At 41.8% G+C, this 27,868-nt stretch overlaps 1 protein-coding gene across 1 annotated transcript in view; it reads left to right on the top strand.

Moving 5' to 3' along the window:
- Positions 1–27,868, top strand: part of HGD (homogentisate 1,2-dioxygenase) — a 42,008-nt gene that overhangs the window by 12,968 nt on the left and 1,172 nt on the right. The window contains exons 5-13 of the mRNA XM_025868859.2: positions 9,827–9,886; positions 11,811–11,902; positions 13,010–13,044; positions 13,858–13,937; positions 14,495–14,594; positions 16,647–16,771; positions 19,136–19,240; positions 21,702–21,828; positions 25,656–25,837. Of these exons, the coding sequence (XP_025724644.1) occupies positions 9,827–9,886; positions 11,811–11,902; positions 13,010–13,044; positions 13,858–13,937; positions 14,495–14,594; positions 16,647–16,771; positions 19,136–19,240; positions 21,702–21,828; positions 25,656–25,837 (906 nt within the window). The remainder of the gene's footprint in view (positions 1–9,826; positions 9,887–11,810; positions 11,903–13,009; positions 13,045–13,857; positions 13,938–14,494; positions 14,595–16,646; positions 16,772–19,135; positions 19,241–21,701; positions 21,829–25,655; positions 25,838–27,868) is intronic.

Raw genomic sequence — 27,868 nt, 5'->3', positions numbered from 1 at the left:
CCCCTGCCTACTCATATCACCCACACCAATCATCAAAGCCTCTATAAACTTAATACATTTTCATAGATTTGTTTATGGTTGTGTGGCCAACAGTGGAGCCACACTTATTTTTATATAATTTATTTGGGATAGGGGTCAGGTTTTAAGCCTAAACTTTAAGGAAAATATGAGTGTGATATGAGTCTACTGTGAGTGTAATAAGTAACATGCTCATGTTTTTATTACACATTATTACTTCTATGACTATTATTGATACATTTTATTTAACATGAATACACCCCTTTATAGTGATTATTTTGTAGTACAGGTGGTTTATCCAGGGAAGCTAACCTCCCTCTGATAGAATTTTTCTGGTTTGTCTTGTTATAAAAGTAATACATACTTAATAAAAACTCAAATGATGTAGAAATTAACAAAGGAGAAAATGGAAGTCTCTCATCATAGGCGAGAGTCAAGTACACCATTTTTGCACATTATTTTATTGTTTCATAACTAGTTAACATACATTTTGAGAAGGAAGTTTGAGGCAACTGCATTAAAAAGCCTGAGTTAATGTAGAGGCATCAAAAGAGCTGGACCAACAGTTTCTGCTTGCTTTCTAGTAGATACTAATTATATGTTTGTTTCCTCTCCTTCCCTGTGTTACCCATTCTAGCCTCCCTTTGCACTTCTCCTTGAACTTGTTACATTTCTCCTGTTTTGAATTCCTTCAAACACAGTCTGTATGATGGCCACCAAATGAATTTCTTCTCCATTATTTCCCTTGTTTCCATTTATGACCTTGTGTTCACATGCTTTGAGACAGCTGTGCCCCAGAACTCAATAGTGCCTCTGTGGGCAAAAGCTCCACCAAGGTAGCAGTTTATCATCTTGCTCTGTGACTTACCTCCCTGCCATCCTGCGTCCTTTGCCCTGCTACACAAATCCTGGCTGTTCGTGCTATGTCGATCCTCTTGTCTTTTCATTTACACCTTCTTGACAAGTTAATATCTCTTTCCATTTTTATGCTTCATTAATAACCACACAATCTGCATTCATCACTTCTCCCTTCTCATAACCTCTTCCAAATATGGACACCAGACTCTCATCGAGAAAGTCTCAGAAAATTATATTTAGGTACCCGTCTGACAGTCCTTCTCTGTTGAAGCCTGTGTTGTAGGTGTGTCTTCACCTGTCACAGACCAAAATAAATAATTCATCAGTTTCACCAACTCCCCACATTAGTCATCTCTGGGAATTTGAAGACTTGAAAATTACTTAGTATTTCCTCCAAGAAAGCATCATGGGATATGCTATCATCACTGTCATCTTTGATACCTTCCCAGGAAGATTGAGGACAATGTTCCCAAAACAATTGTCTAAGAATTAATGCAAACTCTTTTTGAGTATATTTAGATTCAGCCTGTGGACATAACAAGTTCAATCCATTAAAATCTCACATAAGAAATATACTGAATTTAGTTCATCATATACCTTCCTCTAACTTCTGGAATCTCAGTATTTAACAAACAAATCTGCATCTAGTTTAACTGTGATTTTGCAGATTTCAATTAGCATTCCTGAATCAGCATTCCTCTTTAAAGATCAGAGTCCTTTAAAGTTTATCTTTCTTATTACTACATCCCTAACCTTTTGACCTTTGGAAAGTCAGACTGGAGCCAGTTAAGCCTCAGCTGAGAAATTACCTCTTAGTTCTCAACCAGTATAATTTGGATCAAGTGATAAACACCTCACAGGTAATTAAAGACCAAGCCATAAAATTCCCTTTGCCTCTAGGACATGCAAATTACCAAAAGTGTTGCCAGAAAATACACCCTCCCTGGGTATTTGCTGTCTAATTTGTCAAACTCTTTAGCTCTGCCATCCCTAAAAGCCCCCTCTCTCAAAAAATATCCTGGATTTCCCACTTCTTTAAGCTTTTGACCAAATCTCTCCTATTCACACAGACTTCTTGAGAAAGATATCTAAACCCATTTTATCACCCCCACTCATCTCTGAACCCTTTACAGTTCAGCCTGCCCAGACTACCCTGTTGAAACTATATCTTCTTTAAACAATAATGCACTCCCCACTATTAATACATGTTTTTATTCAAAACTTACATAAGAGTGTCAATGCCCAATAATCCCATCAATGCAGAGCTAACTACTTCTAATTTTTTAGTTTCTTTCTTTCCAATCTTTTTTTTTTTTTTGGTACATATATGTAAATAAGATCTGGGGTCCCACGCAGCCAGAAACGAGTCTTCATTTGTTTCTCCTGAGAACATTAAAGAATACCCAATATATAACCTACAAGAACACTTGGTAAACTCCCCTTTCTCTAGTTCTTCCAGACCCTAGCCCTCTCACACCCTAAGTCCTCTCTCCTTTCATGCTCACTTCCCCAAGCTCCTCAGCCCCGCCTCTGGTTCAGAGCATGCCGCTGCCTCCTCCCCCTCCCCCTCCTCTTTCTGCCCCTGGAGAATGAACTTACAGTGTAGATCCCCATCCCCTTTCTTAAGAGGCCCACACATGAAACATGGATCTGCGTGGTGAGGCTGGAGTTCACAAGATTGAGAGGAGTAAGGATGGGCAAATCAGAATTTTCCAAAGAAGCAGAGAAGGACAGAGGAAAGGCTGTGAATAATCATATATTAATGCTGTTTTAGAAATCAGTTATACAAACAAACAAAAAGTAGAAACAGACCCATAGATACAGAGAACAAACTGATGGTTGCCAGAGGGGATGGGGGGCGGTGTGGAGATGGGCAAAATGGGAACGGGAGGGGGAGGCACAGGCTCCCAGTTATGGAATGAATACGTCACAGGGATAAAAGGCACAGCCTGGGGAATACAGTCCATACTATTATAATAGCATTGTATGGTGACAGATGGTAGCTACACTTGTGGTGGGCATAGCATCATGTATAGACTTGTCAAATCACCAAGTTGTACACCTGAAACTAATGTCACATTGTGTGTCAACTATACTTCAATTTTAAAAAACATCAGTTATATATAGATTTACTCTAATGAAAGTCGTGCTGTAATACAGTTTTACATTGTGGGTTTTTTTATTTAAACATCATATTTTGTGCCTTTTCTCATGTCTTTTTAAACTCCTGGAGTATAGGTAATTTTTAATGTGGCTTTGTAATCCAATATATGTTTATAAGGTAAGTCCTCTATTGTTAAATATTTAGAGTGTTTCCATTTTTACTATCATAAATCATCTATGGCTAAATACATACATGTTTCTCCTCAACATCCCAAAGCCTACATCAGTTGACTTCCCTCTCTTCTTCCCGTGCAGGCTCCCAAGATAGGCAGTCAAAAGCCCTAATCTACTATCATGTCTTTCAAACCCTCCACTCTCTACCATGTGCCCTACCCACCAACCATACTGGAAATTTTACCATTTCAGGGCAATACCCTAAGTTTTCCTGCATCATTGCTTTATGCTCTTTCACCTACCTGGAATTTTCTTTTTTTCCCCTCACAAATATTCACCCATCCAAATCCCACTCATAATTTAAGACTCATCTTAAATACCACTTTCTTCCTTGAGCCCTATCCATAATTCTCAGGGTATTTGAGAATAGGATCTGTGTCTCCATCATCTTCATATGACCTGCGGTGTTCAGCACATGTCTTCTTCCAAAGAGTAGAGCCACAAGTGTTTGTTGAATTGACTCCCCGATAGCTCAGATCCCATCATCCTATAAACAGACTAGATTGCATGTTCCTAAATGCATTCACTGGTGTTTGCCAAAAGTATTAGAGTGCACGTTGCTCTCTGTTCAGCCCTTTTGGATAGCTTGCTGGCTCTTTTTACAATAAATCTCCATCAACTTGCATTTCACTCCTTGGTAAGATGTTGGCACTTTCTGAAAACCAGATTATTTCATTGTATATATCTCTTATTTTCCATGTATAAGAATGTTAAATAGGCTCTATGCCAGGACTTATTCCTGAGGTAACATTTCTCTTCCAAATCATTTCTGCTTACCTATTTCCTTGTTTTCCTATCAGAAAATGCCCACACTTCCAAGGTCTTGTAATAGTTTCCCTGAGGGCAGAGACTGTCATGTTTACTGCCAGCACCTGGCATTAAACCTGGCACGCAGAGAGGTCCAATAAATCATTTGAATGAATTAATATAAGGGGCTTGAATAGGAATGCTGACACCGAAGGACCTTAGCAAGGTTCAGGTCCCAGGAGTCAGACTGGGCCAGGGAAACTTAGCACTGGAGGAGTAGTAAATAAGTAATAAGTAGTAAATAAGTAGTAAATACTTAGTAAATAAGTAAATAAGATTGGAAGCCCACATACAAGACCATTAAAGGGAGGCAAAGCCTGGGTTTAGAAGCTATGCAAATCATGAATAGTTTGGGAAGCAGATGAAGATAGGCTGCATATAAGCGCTCAGGCTGTAGGTTACTGAGAGAGACTGGGAGAATCTTGGTGTCTGTTCTTAGTAGAGAAAGCTTCTCTAAACCATCAGTCCTTTCACTTCTAAAATAGAGATGATAATCATAGGCATCTCAGAAGGTTGTCGTGAGTATTAAATGTCATCCAACAAATATATACTGAGTGACTACTATGTTTCATGCTCTATGCTATGTGCTAACTAATGGATGTAATACTCTTAGTGTTTTATATTCAAATGCAAGGCCAAATGTGAATCCAGGTTTCTATTTATGAAAAAATGTCATTCAAATCCCATGAAGAGTTATCTTTTTTGTAGCTTCATGGAAGACTTTTTTAAATTTAAATTTTAGTTAGTTAACATACAGTGCAATATTGGTTTCTGGAGTAGAGTTCGGTGATTCATCACTTACATACAACACCCAGTGCTCATCACAACACATACCCTCTTGAATACCCATCACCCGTCTAGCCCATCACCCACCAGCCTCCCTCCATCAACCCTTAGTTTTTTTCTCTATTGGTTAAGAGTCTTTTATGGTTTGTTTCCCTCTCTTTTTCTTCCTCCTTCCCATATGTTCATCTCTTTTCTTTTCATGAAAGACTTTTGAAAGTCTGAATAAAGTATAGTCACTTGCATCTACCTTACCCGTGTTCTCGCCTATTACCTCAAAGAACTCCAATGGGTCACTCAAAGCCTGATTTCTCTCCACATAAATCATGTTGGCTTTTCTTTTAAATTACTAGATTTGCTGAAGAATTCAGTGAGCCACTGTTTTATTTTATTCATGCCACACACATATACCCACATCTTCCTGAGTTTTAGTACAAACTCAGGGTAGTTTGGGATTACCCTGGGCCTCCCCTAGCCATAGCTACTGCTAATAATTGCTAACATAGTGTGGTCACTCTGTATCTACAAGTTACTTCCAAATTCTTAGATAGATGGTATCGGCTTCTAATGATATGTCTACCTCTAGTCAGCCATTATTGTTGAGAGTATCTTACTCATCTTACTTACTGGAGGGAATTTCAGTAAATCAAAGAATCTTCATGTTGAAAGGGATCTTCAGGTCATCCAGTCCAACTCTTGATCTTCTGCCTCTGGAAATACTGAGGCCAAATCTCTAATTTCTTTTTCATTCCTGAGCATGCATTTTAAATCTTGATCCTTAAATGTTGCCACTGATCTCTGTTTTTCTCCTTTGGTAACCTTAAAAAAATTTAATTCTAACTTTGGATTCCCTTGAAGATGCTTTTCAAATTATTTCTCACCGCCCCATTTCTGGTAAGTAAAAGTTTATTTTCCAATAGCATTTGTAGGCTACAGCAGCAAAATGTGTGAAGCAATCTTAGAACTGAAAGGAGAAATAGATAAATCCACAATTATAGTTAGAAACTTCAACATCTCTCTCTCAACAGTTGATAGAACCAGACAGAAAATCAGGATATGGAAGAACTGAGGGTTTTTCACATTCATAAAGACTTACATTCTAGAAAAAATCTTTGGATTTTTAGAAACATTTGCCAATTTACTATTGCCTGAAAGTCACTTGACCACAAATAATCTCACAAATTTGCTTTAGTCTTATTCTTTGAGATGTTAGCAATGTTCTTAGTGCCTTACATTTATTCATTCATTCAATCATTCAATAGAATTTTAATATCCTCTATAGTCAAGACATTGCTTTGAGTACTACAGTTGATTTCATTGTTTTTGAAATGTTTATTAAATTCTGTGTGAAGGGTTATTTAGCAATAATATATAGTATGAACTTTAAAAACTCTTTAAAAAGTTATAGAACTAAATCAACTAACAGGCATCCTTTATCACCTTCAAAAGCTCTTCTCTGAAGAGAATTCTGGAATTGTAGTTTCCTCCAGCAGTCCATTGTTACATGTGAGAAAAAATACAATCCAGAGAGAGAAAATGACTTGACTTGCCTGAGGTCACAGAATAAATGGAAACAGAGGCAGTAGCAGGAACCAGATCTCCTTTCTGGCTCAGCCCAATGCACAACCCCCTTGGGCTGGCCTTGGATCAGAGGGTTACTGCTCCACAGCATGCAATTAAGCTGAACATCTGGCTTTAGCAGGAGCCATTTCTCCCCTCCACCTCATGGGTTCTTCCTGTTTATCATCTCCCAAATCTCCCTCCTCACATTCAACAACATATCACACCAAAGCTCCTGACACAAATCTCTTGCCCAAATATCAAAAGCTGGCTTCTTCTTGTGAGTACTGGATTTATCAGAACCAGCTTGGGTTTTTTATTATCCTTCAGAATACACTGAATATAGATCCTGTACAATCTGCTGCTATCAGACCCAGCTGATAAATTACTTCTTTCCCTATACCATCTCCATCATTTGAAGGGTATCATTTTTGCATTAGAGAAGATTCTTCAAGACCACTGCCTCATCTAGTGTGTGGGCCCTGTTGAAGGCATGCTCCCTACATCATCATGTAGGTGCCTGTCCTCTCGACACCCCTGGCTCTCTCCTCATGACTTGAGGGTTGATATGCTACAGAAGACTGAAAAACTGACCAGCAGAAAACAACCAAACCAACCTCTCAGCCTCTCTAGCTTAGTTTTTCCCACTCACAGAAGACAAACCTCTTCTTTGGGGTTTAGGACTTTATTTCTAACCCCAACAGGTATTTCAATTTCAGGAAGATTTATAAAGGTGTTGTCTCACTACAACAAATCAGGCAGTGCTTCTCCTATTACTAGAATTTCTTCTCTTTCTTTCCTTTCTTTCTTTTCTCTCTTCCTTCCTTCATTCGATTCTTTCTTTCTCTTTTTTCCTTTCTTTCTTTCTCTTTTTTCTTTCTTATTTCTTTCTCTTATCTTCTTTTTTAGAGATTTATTTATTTGAGAGACAGTGTGTGTGTGTGTGTGTGTGTGTGTGTGCGCGCGCGCGCGCGCGCGCACAAGCTGGGAAGGGGCAGAAGGAAAGGGAGAGGCGAAGCAGACTCCCCGCTGAGCACAGAGCCCTACAGGGGGCTGGATCTCATGACCCTGAGATCATGACCTGAGGGAAACCAAGAGACAGACACAACTGACTGTGCCATCCAGGTACCCCTTCTCTTTTCTTGCTCTCCTTTTTTTTCTTAGGTTTGTAAATATTTACACTTGTGCTATTTAAACATTCTTGCTATTTAGTAGCTAGCATGTCATTCCCACATCTGGCCAAAGACACCACAATTTAGTTGACTGATTAATTTATTGATTGGTTGATAAGGTGGACTTTTCTGAGTATGATGCTTGGTTCAGTAATATAAGAATCACAGAATCTCTGTCTGGATGTGCTGATTCTTAAACTGTAGCTGCCCCATTAGTAGACCTTTTATAAAATAAAGATTTTATAAAATACAGAACAGATTCTGATTTAATTGAGTCTTGAGTCTCAAAGTCCTTCTGGGTGACTCTCATGGGTAACCAGGTTCAGAACCTCTGGATAGGTCTAAAGTTTGCCCAGGCAACTATTTTTTATTTTATTTTATTTATTTGAGAGACAGAATGAGATAGAGAGAGCATGAGAGGGAGGAGGGTCAGAGGGAGAAGCAGACTCACTGCCGAGCAGGGAGTCCAATGTGGGACTCGATCCCGGGACTCCAGGATCATGACCTGAGCCGAAGGCCGTCGCTTAACCAAGTGAGCCACCCAGGCGCCCTGCCCAGGCAACTATTGATGTGATGCTTAAATCCCTTCCATTGGGAAACTAGAAGGATGACTCTTCTTAGGACCAAGACGCTAGGTAGTCTAGTCTTCCAGACAATCTTCCTGAGTATACAAACTCTGCACACTGCTAATGTAATGTAAAGGGAAGCAGCATGTAGTGATTAGCACTAGACTAGAACTTCCTTTCAAAAAGCTAGAAGTGCTTAGCTGTGGCCCTTCCTGATGTCAGGGGACTATCCTCCTAGGTCAGTGGTTTTCAACCAGGGAAAATTTGTCCCCCAGATGACACGTGATGATGTCTGGAGACATTTTTGGTTTTTACAACTTGGGGGAGTGCTACCGGCATCTAGTGAGTAGTGGTCAGGGGATGCTGCTAAACATCCTACAATGCACAGGATAACCCCACAACAAGGAATTATCCAACGCAAAATGTCAATAGTGCCGAAGTTAAGAAACCTTTCCCAGATCCTTGCTCTCAGGTTCTCCTTCCTCCCAGGAAATACCATCTTTAATGGAATTAGTCCTAATCCTTTCCCTTTTTTTTTCCCCCTGGGGCTTGAACTCATGACCCTGAGATCAAGACCTGAGCTGAGATCAAGACTCAGACGCTTAACCAACCGAGCCATCCAGGCGCCCCTAAACATTTTCCTTCTTTCTAAGGCACGATTTCAACAACGTTTTCCAAATCGACATTTTTCTATCCTTTTTAAGTCATCCCAAGATGAGATCATCCTGCTTTGCTTTAAAAAAAATAAAGACCGCCACCTGACTGTGTATGTCAGAGAGGCAGAATAATCCTAGTGCCACCTTTCCCACTTGCTGCTTTCTCTCCCACTCAGCTGTCTCTCCGAAATACGAAATGAGCCAAGCCCCATGACCTAGGGGAGGCCTGCCTCGCCTTCACTGACCGGGCACCACAGCTGGTGGAACTGGCCATGGGGGCACAGGTCATTGTGTGAGATGTCCCGAGGTTTATCTGCTGCCAGGCTGGCTGGAGCAGACCTCCTGCCAGGCTGATTAATAAGTGCTGGGCTGACACACTTCTAGTAGGTCCTAGACCTGCTGATTTTTCTCCCCACTTCCTTAGATCATTTCATTATTAAATTAAAGATTGTTGTGATTTAAACTGAACTGTCAGGCAGCCTGGGGACAAACGTGGGGTTTGGTGAAGAAATGGAACCCAGTACAGCATTTACTAAATCCAACCTCAGTTGGGTGTTCTTTTCTTTCTCTTAAAGAAATAATTCATAACTCCCAAGGCTAGAAGTAGAAGTAGAACCTTCTCCTGCAGTGTCAGGAGCCCACACAGAGAGGCTGGCATGCCAGGAAAGGGAGCCGATTATAAATAGCATAAAAAGCAGCATCAGTCAAAACTCACTGATGTGCCTGAACAAAATGTTAAAGGAAACAAACAGCTTCTGAAATAAGAAGCAATGATCTTTTTTTTTTAATTTAAAGTGCTAAGGAATGAAAACTATATCTCTATCTATATCAAACACACACACAACCACACACATACTACATACATACATACATACATGCACAGAACCCAACTGAGACCCTTGAGGAAGTAATGGGTAATTATTAATTTTAAAATAACAAATTACAAGTAGTCGGAGCCACACAGAAGGAACAGCCATCCTTCTTCTGTGTGATCGATGCTATTTATTTAGAAAGCCTATGGTTTCCCCTTCTAAAATAATTTTCCTATTACATGTATTTTTTTTCCCAGCTTCGATGGAAACCATTTGAGATCCCAAAAGCATCTCAGAAGAAGGTGGACTTCGTGAGCGTAAGTCAATACCAATACTTCTCTCTGCTTTGCTTTCTTCCCTGGTGAGCGATCCAGCCATTTGCAGGCTGAATGCCAGGCGGCAGCAGACTTAGAGGCACGCAGCAGAGACAGCACTGCCGGCCCCTGCTTCCAGGGCTGGCCAAGGGATGTCTTACTTACAGGCACCAAATGGCCGCTGACACCAAAGGGCACTGGTGAGCTATTTACAATATCTCTGAATGACCAATGGAAACTGAGCATTTACCTGACTCAGGTTCTTTGTTTTGGGTTACAACAGGGGTTCTTAGCTTTTTTCCCCCATGGACTCCTTTTTTTTTTTTTTTTTGTTAGCTACCATACAGTGCAATATTGGTTTCTGGAGTAGAGTTCGGTGATTCATCGATTACATACAACACCCAGTGCTCATGACAAGTGCCCTCCTTAATCCCCATCACCCACCTAGCCCATTCTCCACCCACCTCCCTCCATCAACCCTCAGTTTGTTCCCTACAGTTAAGAGTCATTTATAGCTTGTTTCCCTCTCCGTGGACTCCTTTAATAGTCTGGTAAAGCTTGTGCTTTTAAATGCATAAAATAAATTACATAAAATTACAGAGAAGTTGATCATATTGAAATACAATGATAAAAATATTAAAATAACAAATTTGCTTTTATAGTAAGTAACATATATGCTTCCTTATAAATGCACTAAATCACAAGATCTATGGAAAGATCTAACAGCTATAGTTGTTAGAAGTATGAGCATAAACGATGTTCTGGAATAGTTGTAATGACTGTAATGCTATCTAAGAATATCCATGATTTCTATCAGTGACCAGGGTACAGGTACTTTTAATATTTCTATAGTTTGTTGCTTACATTCATATTAATTGAAGGAAATAATACATTTCAGAGATTATTTGAAAATAAATATATAATTTCGTCCCCATCCAAGTTCATGAACTTTCTGAAATGGACCTAGAATAGCATCAACTCAGGGTGACAACTCTAGTTAATGCAATGCTGATCAGAAGTTCTGCTTGGTATAGTTAACAGGTGTTGGGAGTATTAGAACACTTGTGCTCAGAGCAAACCACATGTAGGGGAGAGGGAAGGGAACTTTAAGGCAGAGGGGCTCAAAGAAGGCAGTGGAAGGTTTTGCAGACCAACCTCAGCCCATGGCTTACTTAGGGAGAGTCCAGGTGCCCAGCCATGGGCCAACTTGTTTGGATCATGCAGAATTCCTTAGCTATATTAAGTGCTCCAAACTCTGTGTAAGTTCATCTAAATAGACTCCAAACTGACAAACTGAATTAAAATACAAAAAGAAATCCCCCCACTCTGGGTGAATCATGGATATCTGAAGGAGCAGAGCTCCCTCCTTTCCATCTGCAGGTTTGGGGCTGAAGAATTTTGAGAAGACCCATGTGTTAAGCCTTCTTGGACTGTGGATTATCAGCAGAGAGGATTACAGTTGGTCAGAATGCTTCCACTTCCCTGTTGTGGAAAACTTAGGGCTGATCCGACGTATAAGCTCAAGGCTGCCTACCTGGTGAGGTGCATTTGAGGGGCATTAATTGGTCCCTAATGTGGCAAGCTTCCTCCCTAGGCCTCCTAGGTATCTGGTTTCACCTCTGAAAGAAACTCTCCCCCAGGCTGATCTTAAGCACCAAACTGATAAAATGCCAAGTAAGGTCATTTTAGCCATTGAGACAATCCAGATCTAGGGCCGTGGCTGGCAACTAGGGTGAGCCACCACCTACCAAACATAAAACCCATAAATCTTGAGTTCCCCAGAAGCAGGCTGGACCCCGAATGTCCCACTCGTCCCACGGAGCAGACCCTATAGAACCTTGCCTCCTGGCTCTCAGGGACCAGGAGGAGGGCTGGCCTCTCGGACAAGACTTGCATACACCCTTCCTTCTCCTGCTGTTCCTTCCAGGGCCTGCATACCTTGTGTGGAGCTGGAGACATAAAGTCTAACAATGGACTTGCCATCCATATTTTTCTCTGTAACACCTCCATGGGGAACAGGTAAGAGGCTCAGTGCTTGGGCAGAACATCCCTATTCCCCAAGAGCTGTTGGCCAGAGAGTGAAAGCCAGGTTGTTGTTTTGTTATTGTTTTTTTCCTCCCAGAGCAACATTGATATACATTTATTAATAAGTGAGCATTTCAATCTTGACTGATCCCTGTAACATAAATAAGAATTTCACGTAACAATGCAAATAGAAAAGAGACAATGGGCATTGGGAAGCTAGAATAGTCCAAGAGGTATTTTGACTTTAACCAGGTTTGGGTCAGAGTATCTCTAATTTCTTAAAGTTCCCCAGGGCTGTTCTTGAGTCCAAAGTCATACTGCATGAGCAGCCATTAAAGGCCACCAGTTGGTGGCAGGTCGAGCTGACAGACTTTGGATTTAGCTATTAACTGTGTAAGCTTAACATTCCTCGGTAGAGGAGCTTACATATTGGATTTTTTTTTTAATCAGAAAAAATATGTAAATGGCATTCTGCCTCTTCTTGGAGAAGCAGAATCTCAGACCCATTTTGCACGCTACCTCTGGAACCAGACTGTTACATCCAAAGCCCCATTCCATTCCTCCTGGCTGAGTAATCTGAGCAAGTCATTTAACTTCTCTGAGCCATGACAAGGCACTGAAGATGTCTCTTTGGGTCCAACGTCATATCATACCACCTCCTCTCTTTTCCCCTGAGCCACACTAGCCTTCACTCAGTTCTTTCAGCCTGCCTCAGAGCATTTGCATGTGCTGTTCTTTCTGCCTGAAATGTTCTTCCCACTCCCCAAACTCTTGCCTAGATAATTCCTTCAGATCTCAGCTCAAATGTTCCTTCTTCAGGGAAGCCTTTGCTGACTCCTCACATTAGATCAGGTTCATTATTCCTTCATTCTCCTGAACTTGACTTTCTACAATGATACAGTTCCGTAATTATTTGATTGCCATCTGACTTCCTACTAGGCTCTAAGCTGCATGAGGGCAGAGATTGGGTCATTTTCCTCACCAGTTTATATCCAGCACTGAACCTGGCTCACGGTGGGTGGTAAACAACGTGTGGAGTGAATTAATTTGTCTGGACAATGTTAAAACTGAAAATCACAGGAATTATTCTTTATGTTTCAGATGTTTTTACAATTCAGATGGGGACTTCTTGATTGGTAAGTTCTGAAGATTTCACTGTGAGTTGATCCCCAGTCACAAGCTGCTTTTCAATTTTATACGTATTATTTTCCTTTATCCTTCAATCTGTCTTATGTAGAGCAATCTACAGACTGAGGTCTAGAGGCCATTGGTGGTCTGAAAAAGATTCCTGGTATACCTCAAAGCCCCTGGTCTATTTCCTGGTCTCTCTGTCTTTGCCCATCTCTGCTGGGCCTTTCTAATATGAGAGATCTGGAAAGCTGAAAAGAAATAAAGAGTAATACCAACATGTGATTAACTTATTAACATAATTCTATTTGTCTTCAAACCTGCCCAAGAAAAGACTACCTGTCATTGATATCTGCCATTGAGATAGAAATTTTCATGATGGTATCTAAAACAGAATGTCTCTTAGAGATTTCTCTGGTCTACCCACTCTATTTGATGGTTTCAATATTGATATTTTGTAGCCACCATTTTGGTGTAGACATTAGATATGCAAATGCCAGACTAGCTGGAACTATCAGAAGTGAGTGGTTTTCCATCTGATTTCTGTTGCCCTTTTTGGTCAATCCACAGAACCGGGCATATACAAGCTCTCTACCTCGCAAACAAAAAAAAGCAGAATCGATTTTTTCATTCACTTTCTTCCAGGTAGTAAAATTGTTAACCTAACTTGTCAGAATATTCATTTACGTCCATGAGACTCAATAAAGCCCTTTCTTTTGGAATGAAAAATCAAATGCAGCCTTTGAGCCTTTTACTCTTCATGAAGTGGTCCTCATGTGAAAAGAGTTGTTTGTTCACTACTGCCCTGTCTTTTTTGTTAGTTCCCCAGAAAGGGAAACTTCACATTTACACTGAGTTTGGCAGGATGCTTGTGCAGCCCAATGAGATCTGCGTCATTCAGGTTGGTGATGTGTCCCCTTCTTCCCCTGCCGCTCCCTAATTTGGGAGCAATCAGATGTTGCAGCTGCTGTCATTTCCAACTTTAAAATCTCTTGGTGGATCATGCCTGAGAAGGGGAGGGAGTTTTAGTCATGCAGGAGGCTCCCTGTGCTGAAGGGGAAGCAGGTTTGGGAGCCTGATTTGTTTTAAAATATGACGCAATCACAAAGCAAAGAGCATTATCAATTTGCTTTCCTAAATACTCCTACACACTTTGGATAAGGCTCTGTTTCCATGGATTGGTGTGGGGACTGGGGTGCAGTGAAGACTAATTTCTTGAAAATTCGGCTGTATCTCTGAACCCAATGAGAGATTAGAGTAGAATTGGTTTGGGTCACAGATGTGATTAGGAGTTAAATTTTTCATTTTAACTCATCTTTGAGCTGGTCACCTCTCAAACATACTCAGCAGACTATAGCTTTATTTTTGCATCTGGGGCTAGCTGTGGCTCTGGGGCAGCTTCTTTATAGCTACAGGTATGATTTGGGAGTGCACACCACTGTCTGCTTCCTGTTCCAGAGAGGAATGCGGTTCAGCATTGATGTCTTCGAGGAGACAAGGGGCTACATCCTGGAGGTCTACGGTGTCCACTTTGAGTTGCCTGACCTGGGACCAATTGGTAAATCTTCACTACAAGCTTTTAATTTCCCTTGAGATATAGGACAGACAATTGCATGAGCGTTAAACATCCTTCTCCCCTTATTATCCTTCTCCCCTCATGATCTCACTCACATTTCAACTTTCCTCTCTAGACAACTTCTCTAGATCAAATGTAGTTGGGAATTTCAGAAGCCTATTAGAACTCTCTAAACAACCCCAGACATTTTTTTTCAGACCTCTAGGTTCAGAGGTTCTGACCCAACTGATGAAATGAAATCATTAATTAGCTCATCAGTGTATCAATCCATCAGCTAGTCTTGGCTCTGTGTTGTGCTGAGGGTATTATGGAATCTCATTAAGGGTAACACAGGCCTCTTCCCATAAAATACATACATAAAAGTAAACAACTGAAGCCAACCCATTATAAATTTCTCTCTAGAATAGTATATAGATGATTGGAGAGCAGACAGTATATAATAGATTTCTGGTTATACAGTGTACACCCTAAAGGATGTAGAAGTTTGGGTTACTTAGGGGCCAAGTCACCAGGAATAGCTTTACAGAACAGATGAGATTTGACTAATTCTTGATGAAAAGCTGAGGACAAATAAAAAGGAAAGGGAACCGCTTAAGCAAAACCATACATGTGGGAATGAACTTTGTGAATAGGAGGGAGATCATTTTCTCAAGTCAATAAGTTGTGTGTAGACAATAAAGCAGGGGAAAGCCATAAAAACGGCAGGGGCTGTACTCCTATGGAAAGGGGACTTGGACTGAAAAATGCATGGTCTACAAACCTCACATTCCAACTCAGCACATTCCACAAAATGTACACAGTTAACTGGGGCCATGAAGGAGCTAGAAACCTCCTCCATGAGGCAAGACGAAAACTTTCAAAAGTGAATCAAGGTCCCCCCCACCCCCGATTCTTCTGGCAAACTGGAGGCAGGAGATGCAGGAGAGAAGTGAAGGTGGTAGGAGGAGTTGTTCTCAAAACATCTCTTGGAGTGAAGGGAGGGGTTGGGAAAATTGGCCCTTGGTGTCATCTTTGACATGTTTGCTAAAGGTGGTGGCCACACCTCCCAGTTCTTCTTTTCCTTGTCAACAGCTTTTTGAGAGCCAAACAGGACAGGCCAGCATGTGCCTTCTGGTCACTCCCCTGGAGAGATCCAAATAGTCAGAGGAAGGTGGGAGGCAGCAGAGAGGCAGCTGGAGCCATGGCGGGCCGTCTGTCGTCCTGCTCACCACCCGTTCTTCCCACTTCAGTCTGGCTTCCTGCTGCTCTACAGTCAGCATAGCCTCCAGGTTCTGTGGAACATGTACCCTCCGGAAAATATATATAATTTACTAACCAGCTGCTGGGGGCTTATATTTTTTAACCCCAGGAGCCAGAAATGATAAAACACTCCCCAGGTCTCTCCTCTCAGAGTTAAATTATGTTTTTGCACTTATACTTTTTGTTTTTGGTCTTTTGATTTATTTTCTTTCTCTGGAGGGAACACTCACTCCTAAGCAAAGGTAAGCAGGCAAGTCCTGAGTATTTTTTCCTGAGTGGCAGACAGATCTGTCAGGCTAGAGAGCAGTTTTGCAGACTTGGATGGATTCCGACTTCTGTCTGAGGAGCAGAGGCATGCCTGGGGGCAACAGTATGTAACCCTTCCTTTCTGAGATCAAGGACTATAGATGAGTTCTAGAACCATCATGGTTTTCTTGGGGAAAAGTTCTAGTATTCTACCAGACCTTCCCTTGGCCTCTTTTCTAGTCTCATCCTCTCCCCTCAACTGCAGTGATGCAATAGTGCATGTAATATGGTCAATAAACCATATTTACTCTACAACTTTAGGAGGTGATGCTGGTGATGATGATGATGATTTTCATGATTCTTTTTCCTAATCAAATTCCTTGGGTCCTCCTAAAAGGGTACCAGACTGGGATTCCAATGAGCCTCTGGACAATGAAAACAAATTGTGGAATGGCTCTTGACATGGCCCTTTCTCTTTGTGCAACTGTGGGCATCTTTCCAATGTGATTTCAGAAGTATCTAAAAGACTTTTGGGTCGCTGTGTTCTAGGAGCCAATGGCTTGGCCAATCCTCGAGACTTTTTGATACCCGTTGCCTGGTATGAAGATCGCCAAGTGCCAGGTGGCTACACTGTGATTAATAAATACCAGGGCAAGCTATTTGCTGCCAAACAGGTAAAGTAAGAGGGTCGATGGACAGGAATGGAATAAATAGTTATTAAGCACCTATTGATTGCTAAGGCCAGTGTTAAGTACTTTACATATCCTTTCATTTTTACCATACCACTAAGATATTACAAATAAAGTACTGTTTGCCTCATTTGTAGTCACAAAAAGGTAGTGACAAGTAATTTACCAAATGTCATAGTAAATGGCAGAACTAACATTAGACCCTTTATCTGTTTGACTCCAAAGGTCATGCTCTTTCCACTCACCAAGCAATAAAAATCCTGGCAATATGTAGGTCTCTATAAATGGTATGTAAAATATACTATACAGGCAGGTAATATGTTATGAAAAGGGAAATGAGTAAACAAGCAGATCATCTAAGATTTTTATTACCAGTGGCCACCATATTTCAAATAGAAGCTATGACTGATACAAAAAAAGTAGAACTCAGTTAATTAGCTTGACTTAGTTTATACCACCAGCCTTGTAAACTCAGGAGATAAACAAAGGCATAGATAATAATAATAAATAATAATGTAATATGTAATCTATAATATATTAGCATATATTATATTATTGCTCAATGTACTGAATATATATTAGCAGAATGTAATTATATAACCAAAGTAATCCAAAGATTTCTTTTGTTTACCTTTATTTATTACAATTATTTTTGCCCATTTGACATATAGCTTATATTTTTCAAGCCATATTATTTTCCTTGGACAGCATCCAAGGTAGATGGTATGCTAACCAGCAGAGGCCAACTAGTTTGGCACTTAAAATTAACCCCTGAGAGTTAATTGCCAGCCTCACTGACATATTGTCACCTTCATATTGTCTGGTTCAGGATTTCTCAAAATGTGGTTTAGAGACCATTTGCGCCAGAAATCCTAAGGGAAGCTTGTTTAAAATGCAGATCCTTCGATGTTATTCCAGCCTGGCAAAGATGATAACTTCTGGGCATGGGGTGTGGAAACCTACATTCATTTTAAGCATGCTCCCCATATTATTTTTGACATACATTTGATAAAGAACGACTATTCTAGAGGTAGCCAGCAGCTCTGTGGGTTTCCACTTTCTAAGTGGACTCTGTGCTGGTTATTCTCTGTGTGAGTGCCCACACTGATCCATTATCCCTTCTCTGCCATGATCTGTGTCCTGGGAGATCACCTGTATGGGCTCCCTAGCCAGCTGGTTTTGGGTTGGGTTCAACCAATGGGAGGTACTCACAGGAAGTTGGAAGGCAGGAGGAAAGACAAGTTGAGGTTTTTTGCTCCTGTTTCTTCCCTATTTGGGACTGCATCCCTCCATGATCTCAGTTCCTGCTGGGTACCCCCAGTAGCATCCTGGAGCCAGTTCATACTGGCATGTGAGAACTGATAGACACATTCTTCCCAGCTTTGTGTTCAGTAACATTACATTAGTAGCTCAAAAGTGATCAGGGTGGAATATTTATACCCACAAAATTAACAAATGCTATAAAACAGAGCATTTTTCCCCAGAGAGATAGTTGCTAGTTGTTAAATATTTACCAACATACAATTGAGCAGCCCCTTCTTCATGGTTCTAGCTCTTGCTGGAATCCTATAACAATAGTGTCTTCCCATATCCCACAGGCTTAGGAATGGCAATGGCTTCCCACTGTTGCTAGGCTCAGAAACCTCCGCATCTCTGGTCAGTTCACCTAACCCTAATCACACCTCTGTGAGTGTTCCCTTCTGTAAAGTCTTTAGAATATTCTGAGTTAGATGCTGTTTCCAGAACAGATGCATGGCTACAGTGAGGACTACCTTCCTGTCACAGAGCACCGGTCCTCTCCTACCCCAGAGCAGGCCCAAAGAGCATCACCTTGGGATTGCTTGGAACTCTTAGGGTACCATCTCACCTTCCTGCACTCAGCAACCTAGGAACTGAGTGTACCAGAAGCTCCTCTAGGCAGCAGTTACCTGGAAAGCCATCCCAGCAAGTGCCTGCCCTCTGCACCAGGAACCCCAGCCCAGATGGTCTGAGAGTTGCTGACATCTACAGATTCTCACAACTGTGTTGAAAATTGTTGAAAAGGCACTACCTGGAGAATGTGTTGTGCTTCTGCTGCACTGTGATCAGAGGCAGCTGCAACTTGTGAACTGGAAAAATAGGGTTGGTGGCTTAGCAAGGGACAGTTTGAAGGCACGGGAAGCAACCACAAAATGATTCAGGGTCATACTTCTCCCAAGGGACACCATTACTAAATTATGAGAACAAAATCAAATCAAAAAGAGAGACAGTGATACCAAGTACAAACTGTGGAAACACAGCTACAAAAGCATTAAGCGCTAAGATTACCCTTTCCTGTTTGTTTGTTTGTTTGTTTGTTTTTGCGATCAGGACGTCTCCCCATTCAATGTTGTGGCCTGGCACGGGAACTACACCCCCTACAAGTACAACTTGGAGAACTTCATGGTCATTAACTCGGTGGCCTTTGACCATGCAGTAAGTCTGGACCATGGAGGGGCCCTGGGGATAGGGCAGCCCTTAGGTGGGAGGGGTCCACAGTAGGTCCCCGATATTCACAGATTTAACATTTCCGGTGTCACCCTTGGAAGCCCAAGATATAGTCATTCATCATTGCGGTGTCAGGAATTTGAATCCCCTGCAGCCAGGCTTTGGGGAACAGAGTAAATAACAGGCTACTGGGGGAGCCAAGCCTGACATGCAACACTCAGCTTTGAACACAGCTTAGTTCTCACACCGAGTATCTCAGTAATTCCCATAGATGGCCAAAAACTTAGTTTCTTCTTAGCAAATGTATCCCCCAAAGAAACTAACTGCTAATGTTGGTGATAAAGTGATGAGAAAGAGACAGCTCTGGATTTGGAAAGTTCTCTGTCCTGCTTACGAATGCTGAGTCGGCTCAGTCCGGCTGCCACTCCTAGCTATTTTTAGCCGTGATGGAGCAGACAGCCCTCTTCTAAAGTTCCTCAGTATGTTCAGGGCCTGAATTTAAAACAAAGAAGTTCTAAAGTGTGAATTTGGTGATATTTTTCACTCAATTAGAGGGCCACAAATAGGTCCCTGGTCTACAGGGCAAGCCCCCAAGGCCCCACATTCGTGATAAAGTGCTCCATTCTGAGATCCTGGGGGAAAGTTCATTTTGCAGCCTAGTTCATAATAGATTAACTTAACCCAAAAGCTGAAGGGATAATTAGAGCAGAAGCCAGAGAACCAGAGACAGAAAGATTACTCTGAGTCAGTTCAGCTTATCTCTAGGGGGACAAAACTACCTTTTTGAAGAGCAACAACTCGTAACAAAACCAAAAGGGAAAAGAAAATGAGGCATCAAGCCCAAAACAGCATGAAAAATGATCCAGAGACACGGATAGAGCTTTATTTGAGCCTCACTACCTTTTCTTTAACAGTTTCAGATCATATCTCAAGACAGAGGAAGAAGTGTAAAATCTCACAGCGATAGGGTTGGGGTTCTGGCTTGCCTTTGCTCGGGGCCAATCTTTGTACTGCTGCTACGGTTATTCTTCCAAAATCCAGGTCCGATCATTCTACCGCTGCATTAGAAAATCTGTGCAGCCTCCCCATGGTTTAGGATAGTCTGAGCTCTGAAGCGTGGTATCTGATGCTCTCCACCATCTGGCCCTGGACTCATTTTTCCAGTACCAGTACCAAGTCTTAGCCCCTCTGCCTTCTGCCAGTGCATTCTGGGCTTTAGCTTTCCTGCCTCTTAACAAAATCTCTGTGCATTTTGATGTCCTTCCTGTTTTCTGTGCTTAAAATGCCTTTTCCTTTCTCTCCTTCCTTCCTTCTTTTTCCTTCCCCCCTCCCTCCTTTTTCTTTCTTTCTCCTTTCATTTTTCAAGACCTGTGTCAAATATCACCCCCTCTTTGAAGCCTTCCCTGATCCTCTCAGGTAGGTAGGCATCCTCTGTACTCCCTTGGATTTCTATTTACAAAGCTAGATTGCCCTTGGCACCTTGCTCTCGTCAGTTGTTCACACACCTGTTTTATGACTCCTCCAGCACCCCCGCACTCCCGTCACTAACAATGCTAAAGGGGCAAGGAATAGTTCTCAACCATCTTTGAATCCCAGACCCTAGCATGGCAGGTGAAAGCAAACATGATCAGTGATTTCAATGAAATCGAATCTCAATCTTTCCACTGAAGGATTCTAAAGTTCTTTTAAAATCATAATATTGTGCCCCAGCCTATGCCCTCTACATTACCACCATCCAAACTAATGATGTAAGGGTAAGGAAACAAGGGTAAGGAAAGCCAGGAGGATACCATCTGGAATCTCTGTGATGCCCTCAAAGAGAAGCATATCCTACATCTATACCAAGAGTTGGATACTATTTTATTTCTATTTCCACCTCACTCTGAGCATCCCTTCTGCTGAGAACTCCCTGCAGCACATCCCAGCTCTTGTCACCCTGACCTGAGGTTGGGAGGCAGGCATGACTGGTTCTCAGACCCACAGGGTAACACTTGCATGAAATGGGGGCTCAGCAGGGTGAGAGAGCAGCTCCAAATCCTCTTAGCTGGTGTTAATTCATTTTGCTTCAAGCAAGAGGGGAAAGTCAGATGAGTGATTTCTGCCCCTCAACGACAAGCCCAGACTTCTTAGCTTTGGCCTGTGTGGCTTGAACAGAAATTACAGTGTCGGGGCGCCTGGGTGGCTCAGTCCGTTAAACCTCGGACTCTTGATCTCAGATCAGGTCTTGATCTTGGGTTGTGAAGTCAAGCCCCAGGTTGGGCCCCAGGTTGGGCTCCATGATGGGCTCCGCGATAGGCCCCGCGATAGGTATGCAGCCTACTTAAAAAAAAAAAAAAAAACAAAAACCTAGAGTCAACTTGGAAACCCCTTCCAGTGTGGGTGATATGTGTACCATTGTCCAGTCACCTCCCTTCCATCGTGGGCTCGGTGTCTCCTTGTGCTTTCACAGGACCCATCCATCTTCACTGTATTGACAGCCAAGTCTGTCCGCCCCGGAGTGGCTATCGCTGATTTTGTCATCTTCCCGCCTCGATGGGGGGTTGCTGACAAGACCTTCAGGCCTCCTTATTACCACAGTAAGTCTCTATTTTACCAAGCCACATTGGAAGCCAGAGAAACCACAAAGTGTTGAACATTTGCCATTGGGAATACCACTGAGGTGTCCCTGGACACCATACTGTGCTGGCTTTCAGGATCCTGCCTCCAGAGGCCCTAGTGCTGCTCCCCAGACTTGTAGTTGCTGAAACACCATGACTTCCTTGGAGATGGCAGTGATGTGTTGACTCTGAGAAGGAAGTAATGCCTACAGCCCAGTTCCTCTGGCCCTGAGGAGAGGCAGAAAGGCCGATAAAGTGTGAAGCAAGTTTCTTTACATTTCAGTTGCTTCTTTTGGGGGAGAGGGAATGGTGGGATGTTGTTGGTTAGTTTGTTGTTTTGGGAAAGCTCTTTACCTAAGCCTGGTTCAAGAGCCAGTAAAATGTGCCTACTCCAATTATTTTGGTGGGATAAAACAGACTGCAGCCCATACTAGGGAATGGACCCCATTCTGGCTGCAGTTTCTATGGAGCATTTGTTGCCTAGAACAGTACTTACTAAATCTATTATTTTTATTTTATTTCTTATTACTAGCAGCTAACAATTATTGACCATTTTCTTTGGCTCTGTTATAAGTTCTTTAAAACTATTAAACCACTTAATCTTCAACACAGTTATAAAAGGGAGGTAGTATCATTATCCCCTTTTTTTCAGAAGGTAAAACTGAGGCATGAGGGATTAAGTAATTTGGAAAGATCGAATAACTTGCTCAAGGCCTCACAACTAGTTAAGTGGTGGAGTCAGGATTTAATTGAAGGCAATCTGATGCCAGAACACACACACACTCACAGCCACTAAGCGATGTGCCTAGCACAGTGCCCGATACACAATAGGCATCTAATAAACATTTATTTAATTAATAAATGCATCACCAAGAATGAATAAGGTATTTCACGGCTGCACTTAATGAAGTTGGCATTTTTAACAGTCCAATAGCTGGCCATAAATCCAACCTAAAGGTCAATGTGCAATTCCACTTCCTGAAGATTGCATTTTTGTACCTACAGTTCTGGAAAGACTCTGAGGTGCGTTTCAGACACCAGATACTTTGTAAATAGAATAAAAACAAACTACCATCTTTTCTGAAGAGTGTTCTCCTGGAAGTTTGTCCCCAAGAGGACCTGCTGTCCAGGAGAGAGAATTGCTTTAGCTTAGCCTGTACCTCACATGCTAGTCCTTGGTAACTCATTATTTCACCTAGTTCTTGTGTTGAGGCTGCTTTATGAACCTGAGGTGGAGGTTCTCACATTTTCATATGTGCCAGTGTCACTGGAGGGCTTGTTAAAACACAGATTCTTGGGCCCTACCCTCAGAATTTCTGCTCCAGTAGGTCTAGGGTGGGGCCTGAGAATGGCCTTTGGAGCAAGCTCCCACGCTCTGCTGAAGCTGCTGTTCCAGGAACCACACTTTGAGAACAGTAGGAATCTAAAAATCACTTAGAATGCCTCCTAAAAAAAAAAGTCTTCCCAGCGCCCACTCTCAGAGACTATAATTAGTTGGTTCTGAGGTGGAACCTAAGAATCTGCATTTTGAGTTAGCAAGTTGGAGTCTACAGGCCACATATTGAGAGGCGCTGGCCTGCAGCTCGTCTCCCTGCTCAGGGAGAAGGCTAACAGAGCCATCTAACTCAGACAAGTCTGCTACTGTGCTACACCTCTCAAGCCACTTTGGTTTGTAGTTCAGTCGCCTGAAACAAATGACCTTGTGAAATGCCTCTTATAATTTTTTTAAAAGACTCTCAAGTACCTTTGGCCCAGGAGAGATAGATATCAGAAAGGTATGGTTGCCTGAGTTAGTTGGAAAAACCACAGAACCCCAAGTTAAAATTATTTTTTTCCAGAGTTATTAAAACTATTGCTTTAGCGATAATCAAAATCTTTGCTACTTTGATGTAACTTTATAGGAGAAGTGGAGAATTATCTCTGTAGAAACACTGTCTCCAGTCATCTTAATGTACTTGAGTCAAGTGGATTCAGCATTAATCAGAGAGGCAAGGTCTACCCTCCACATGTCCTTTGAAATACAGAAAATGATACAGAAATGTCATCACCAAAGTCATTGCTACCTAAATTCGTATTCAGATCAAAGCTGAATTCTGTATTGCTCTCTTCTTAAAATTAAGCCATGAAGGTGACCCTGAGGACACATCCTAGATTGAGGAGTGTGACAACATATTTCAGTCATGAGCAGAACTGCTTTTAAAATATAGAAACCTTATGCTTACAGTTGCTTCTTTTCCTCTATTTCCGCTTCATGGAGAAACGAGTAGAGCTATGATGTGGGTCTTACTTTTTCTACAGGGGCCTGCAGCAGCATTTTGTTTCCTAGGCAGGATGAATACGGCTGCCTAGTCAATGACAGAAATATTTTGGCCCTTGGTTATACTTCACATGTAAGGAAGAAGGCTGGGGCATCTATCATGCCAAATGTCCAGATTTGCAAGGGTTGCCAATGCCGTAGCTCTCTGCTCTGTTCATGGTCTGCACTCTTAGCCCTCTCATGGGACAGACTATGAGAGTAAGTTTAGATGGGCTATTTCTTACTCATCTCTATCATAGCATTTAGCACAGTATCCAATTACATATGTGGATGGATGGATGGATAGGCAGACAGATGGGGTGGCAAGTGGACAGATGGGTAGATGGGTGAATGAATGGAAAGGCACTTAAATTTTCTCAGGTATTGTATTTCTTTAATTCTTGCCCTAAGTGTGTTGCTGTTCTAGTAAAGAGCTTTATTTCAATAGAAACATATGATTGAAAGAGTAGGAACGTGGTGATTTTTGTCAAATTTTGCTGACTCCAGAAAGCACAACTAAGACCAATGTACTTAACTTAGATTAAAGCAAATTTCCATTTAATAGAGAGAACTTTCTAACACCCAGAGCTTTTCAATAGTATGGTAGGTTGCTTTGTTGAGTAGAGAGCTTCCATTCACAGGAGGCATGCAGGCGGATCCCAGGAATTAATCTGTCAGGAATGATATAGAAATTCTTCTGTATTGAGTAGAAGCAGTGATCCTTTCCAATTTTAAAATTTTAGGATTCTATGAAGAGAATATCAGTGGGAATAGAAAGAAAAGAATGAATCTAAGAAGCATTTTGGAGGGTAGAAAATAAGATGATAGATTCAGATACAGAAGATAATGTTTGTTAAGCTATATAGCATTTATGGACTGGTTTTTATAGCTACTAAGATCTTTTCACACAGATTATCATTTGATAATAGACTCCAAGTCCAGGGTTCTTTCCATTACATGACTCTTCCATCAACACATTCACACACACACACACACACACACACACACACTCACACACACACACACCCCATCTCAGTTTTCTGGATTGGGAACCAGAAATATGGTGATACCATGTACTACTGTGGGGCTATTTGGGGGAGGAGCAGATCAGATCTGGGAAAGAAGATGATTTTAATAGAGGACTTATAAGCCTGGATGATAGAGCACATCTACTCTTTATTATAACTTTCATTTTAATTATTATTAAAATTCTTGTCTGGGCCATGATTTTGTTTTGGGCCCCAACATTATTTCTTTCAGACAGTGGAGTTTAAGACCTCTAATAATCCACATGTCCATCAAGTAGAGCTTTGCCTACCAAGAGTTTCACACTAATGAATATTTTGTGGGTTTTTTTTCCCCCTATCTATCTGTATTCATTAGTAATCCTAAAAAATTTATCAGATTCTCCTATCTTCTTCGCATTCCACAGAAATAATGCTTGAGAGGTCTTGGTACTTTACAGGTCTTGCCTTGGATAATAAAACTAATACTCTTTCAACCTTCCCAGGGAACTGCATGAGTGAATTCATGGGACTTATCAAAGGTCATTATGAGGCAAAGCAAGGTGGCTTCCTGCCAGGGGGAGGCAGCCTGCACAGCTCAATGACCCCTCATGGGCCTGATGCCGACTGCTTTGAGAAGGCCAGCAAAGCCAAGCTGGCACCTGAGAGGATTGCTGATGGCACTATGGTAAGTAAATCAAATGCCAGGCTCTGGCAGCCTCTGGGCTTCCCAACCTTCTCGAGAGGAGTGGCTATTTTTTTTTATTTCTTCAAAGACACAGATGAGTCAGGAGAGGAGAGTGTGTGTCTGTGTGTGTATTTATTTCCATGTGTGTAGGGACACACTCCTATGTGTATACCAGACTCCTGATGTGGTGGGGTAGAAAGAGCTTTTTTTTTTTTTTTTTAAAGATTTTATTTATTTATTTGACAGAGAGAGACAGTGAGAGCAGGAACACAAGCAAGGGGAGTGGGAGAGGGAGAAGCAGGCTTCCCGCTGAGCAGGGAGCCCGATATGGGACTCCATCCCAGGACCCTGGGATCACGACCTGAGCCGAAGGCAGACGCTTAACGACTGAGCCACCCAGGCGCTCTAGAAAGAGCTTTGGACTTGAGTCAGACCTGAGATCAAATCCTAGCTCTTAGTTCCTGCATGACCTTGAACAAGTCACTTAACTTCTCTGAGCTTCGCTGTCCCCATCTGTAGAATGGGTGTGGTAGCCACCCTAGTAGGTGGCTATATTCAACCTTATAGACTGTCCAGCACTGTTCAAATACAAGGGAATATTGTTAATACTATCTGTATGCAGCCCAGAGTATATATGCTATGTCTCAGAATCATCTGCTTTTTGAGGTAATCCTCCAGGGCCACAGCACCCAGAGATGCAGGATGTCACCTTCAGTGGAGTTCTCAAGCCAAGGAGGATCAGGAAGCCTTTGCCTCACTATAGTCAGGGCTTGTGAGCAGCAGTTCTCAGCTGTTTTCTCATTTTCTTTTGCTCTCTTTTGGCATGGGATGAAATTGATGGGATTGAAAACCTGTTTTGTATTCTTCCTGTATCAGGCTATACACATTGAGGCTGAACACAATTGCAGTTGGCTGCGGTACTTGATTTTTATTTTATTTTTGCATTCTTGGAGGTGGAGTTTATGGACCACAAGGAGTAATTTTATGCTAAATCATATGCAAATTTGCTTTACATTTTTCAACAAATGCCTTCAATGCTACTTGACTTTAAAATCAATAGCACAGAACTGCCTGACTCCATGCCCAGCTTGCAAACAGACAGCATTACCTGTCTCTCCATCCAATGCAGTTTGTTTTCAGTCCCAACTCCAGGACCAGAGTTGATGGAGCTGATCTGCAGGGGGAGGGTACAGAGTCCCATCTGCTTGACCCTGACTCTCTTTCCCTTTCCAAGGGCCTTTGCAGAATTTCTGTGGAGACCTACATCTCTGTGAGATGTGGCTTGACAGTCTCAATTAGGCTATTGCCTCCAAAGGCTCTCTGAGGTACATGGGCTGTTTATATGAGGAGCAAGACTTTGGGAAATGCCTAGGGCCTAGAGCACTAGGGCAGAAAGAGCTCCCCTATGTAAGGGATTAAGGGCAGGGGATGCCCTGGGTAGCCAGAGAGCCTAGACTACCTGGCAGGGCAGTGTCTGGCACTTTACCTAGACCTAACTCTGGGTCTCCATCACCATTTCCCATTATATAATTTGGACCCAGACCCAGCTATACACCTTATCCTTATTCCAATTTGGAATAAACAAACTTTGTACAATACTATCTTCACAGCTTAGCTGGAATGGGGTTTTGTCACTCCAGTCAGACAGCAAGGCTCTGAAGAAGGAGTCCTCCAAGTCACAACAACAAGAACAGCCATAGTAATAACCCTTATATCTGAATAGTGCTTTATAATGTGCACAGCACTTCCACAGGATCTCCTCTGGTCCTCACATTAAACCTGTTATGGGAAGTCAGGCAAAGACAATCATCTCCATTGTTCTAGACATAAAGAAGCTAACGTATATTAGACACCAAATATTAACATGGGTTCTCAGGGCTGTGACACAGGAGAACTTTAACTTCCTTTTGCCAATCTATATGTTTAAAATTTCCAGTAATGTGAACACATATGGATTGTAGGGTTTTATTCCTTTTATTTTATTTTTTATTTTATTTTATTTTATTTTATTTTATTTTATTTTATTTTATT

The sequence above is a fragment of the Callorhinus ursinus genome, unplaced genomic scaffold (assembly GCF_003265705.2).
Source record: "Callorhinus ursinus isolate GAN/ISIS: 27379988/994484 unplaced genomic scaffold, GSC_fseal_2.0 scaffold1, whole genome shotgun sequence".
NCBI lineage: Eukaryota > Metazoa > Chordata > Mammalia > Carnivora > Otariidae > Callorhinus > Callorhinus ursinus.
This window is presented reverse-complemented; position numbering and strand designations above follow the sequence as displayed.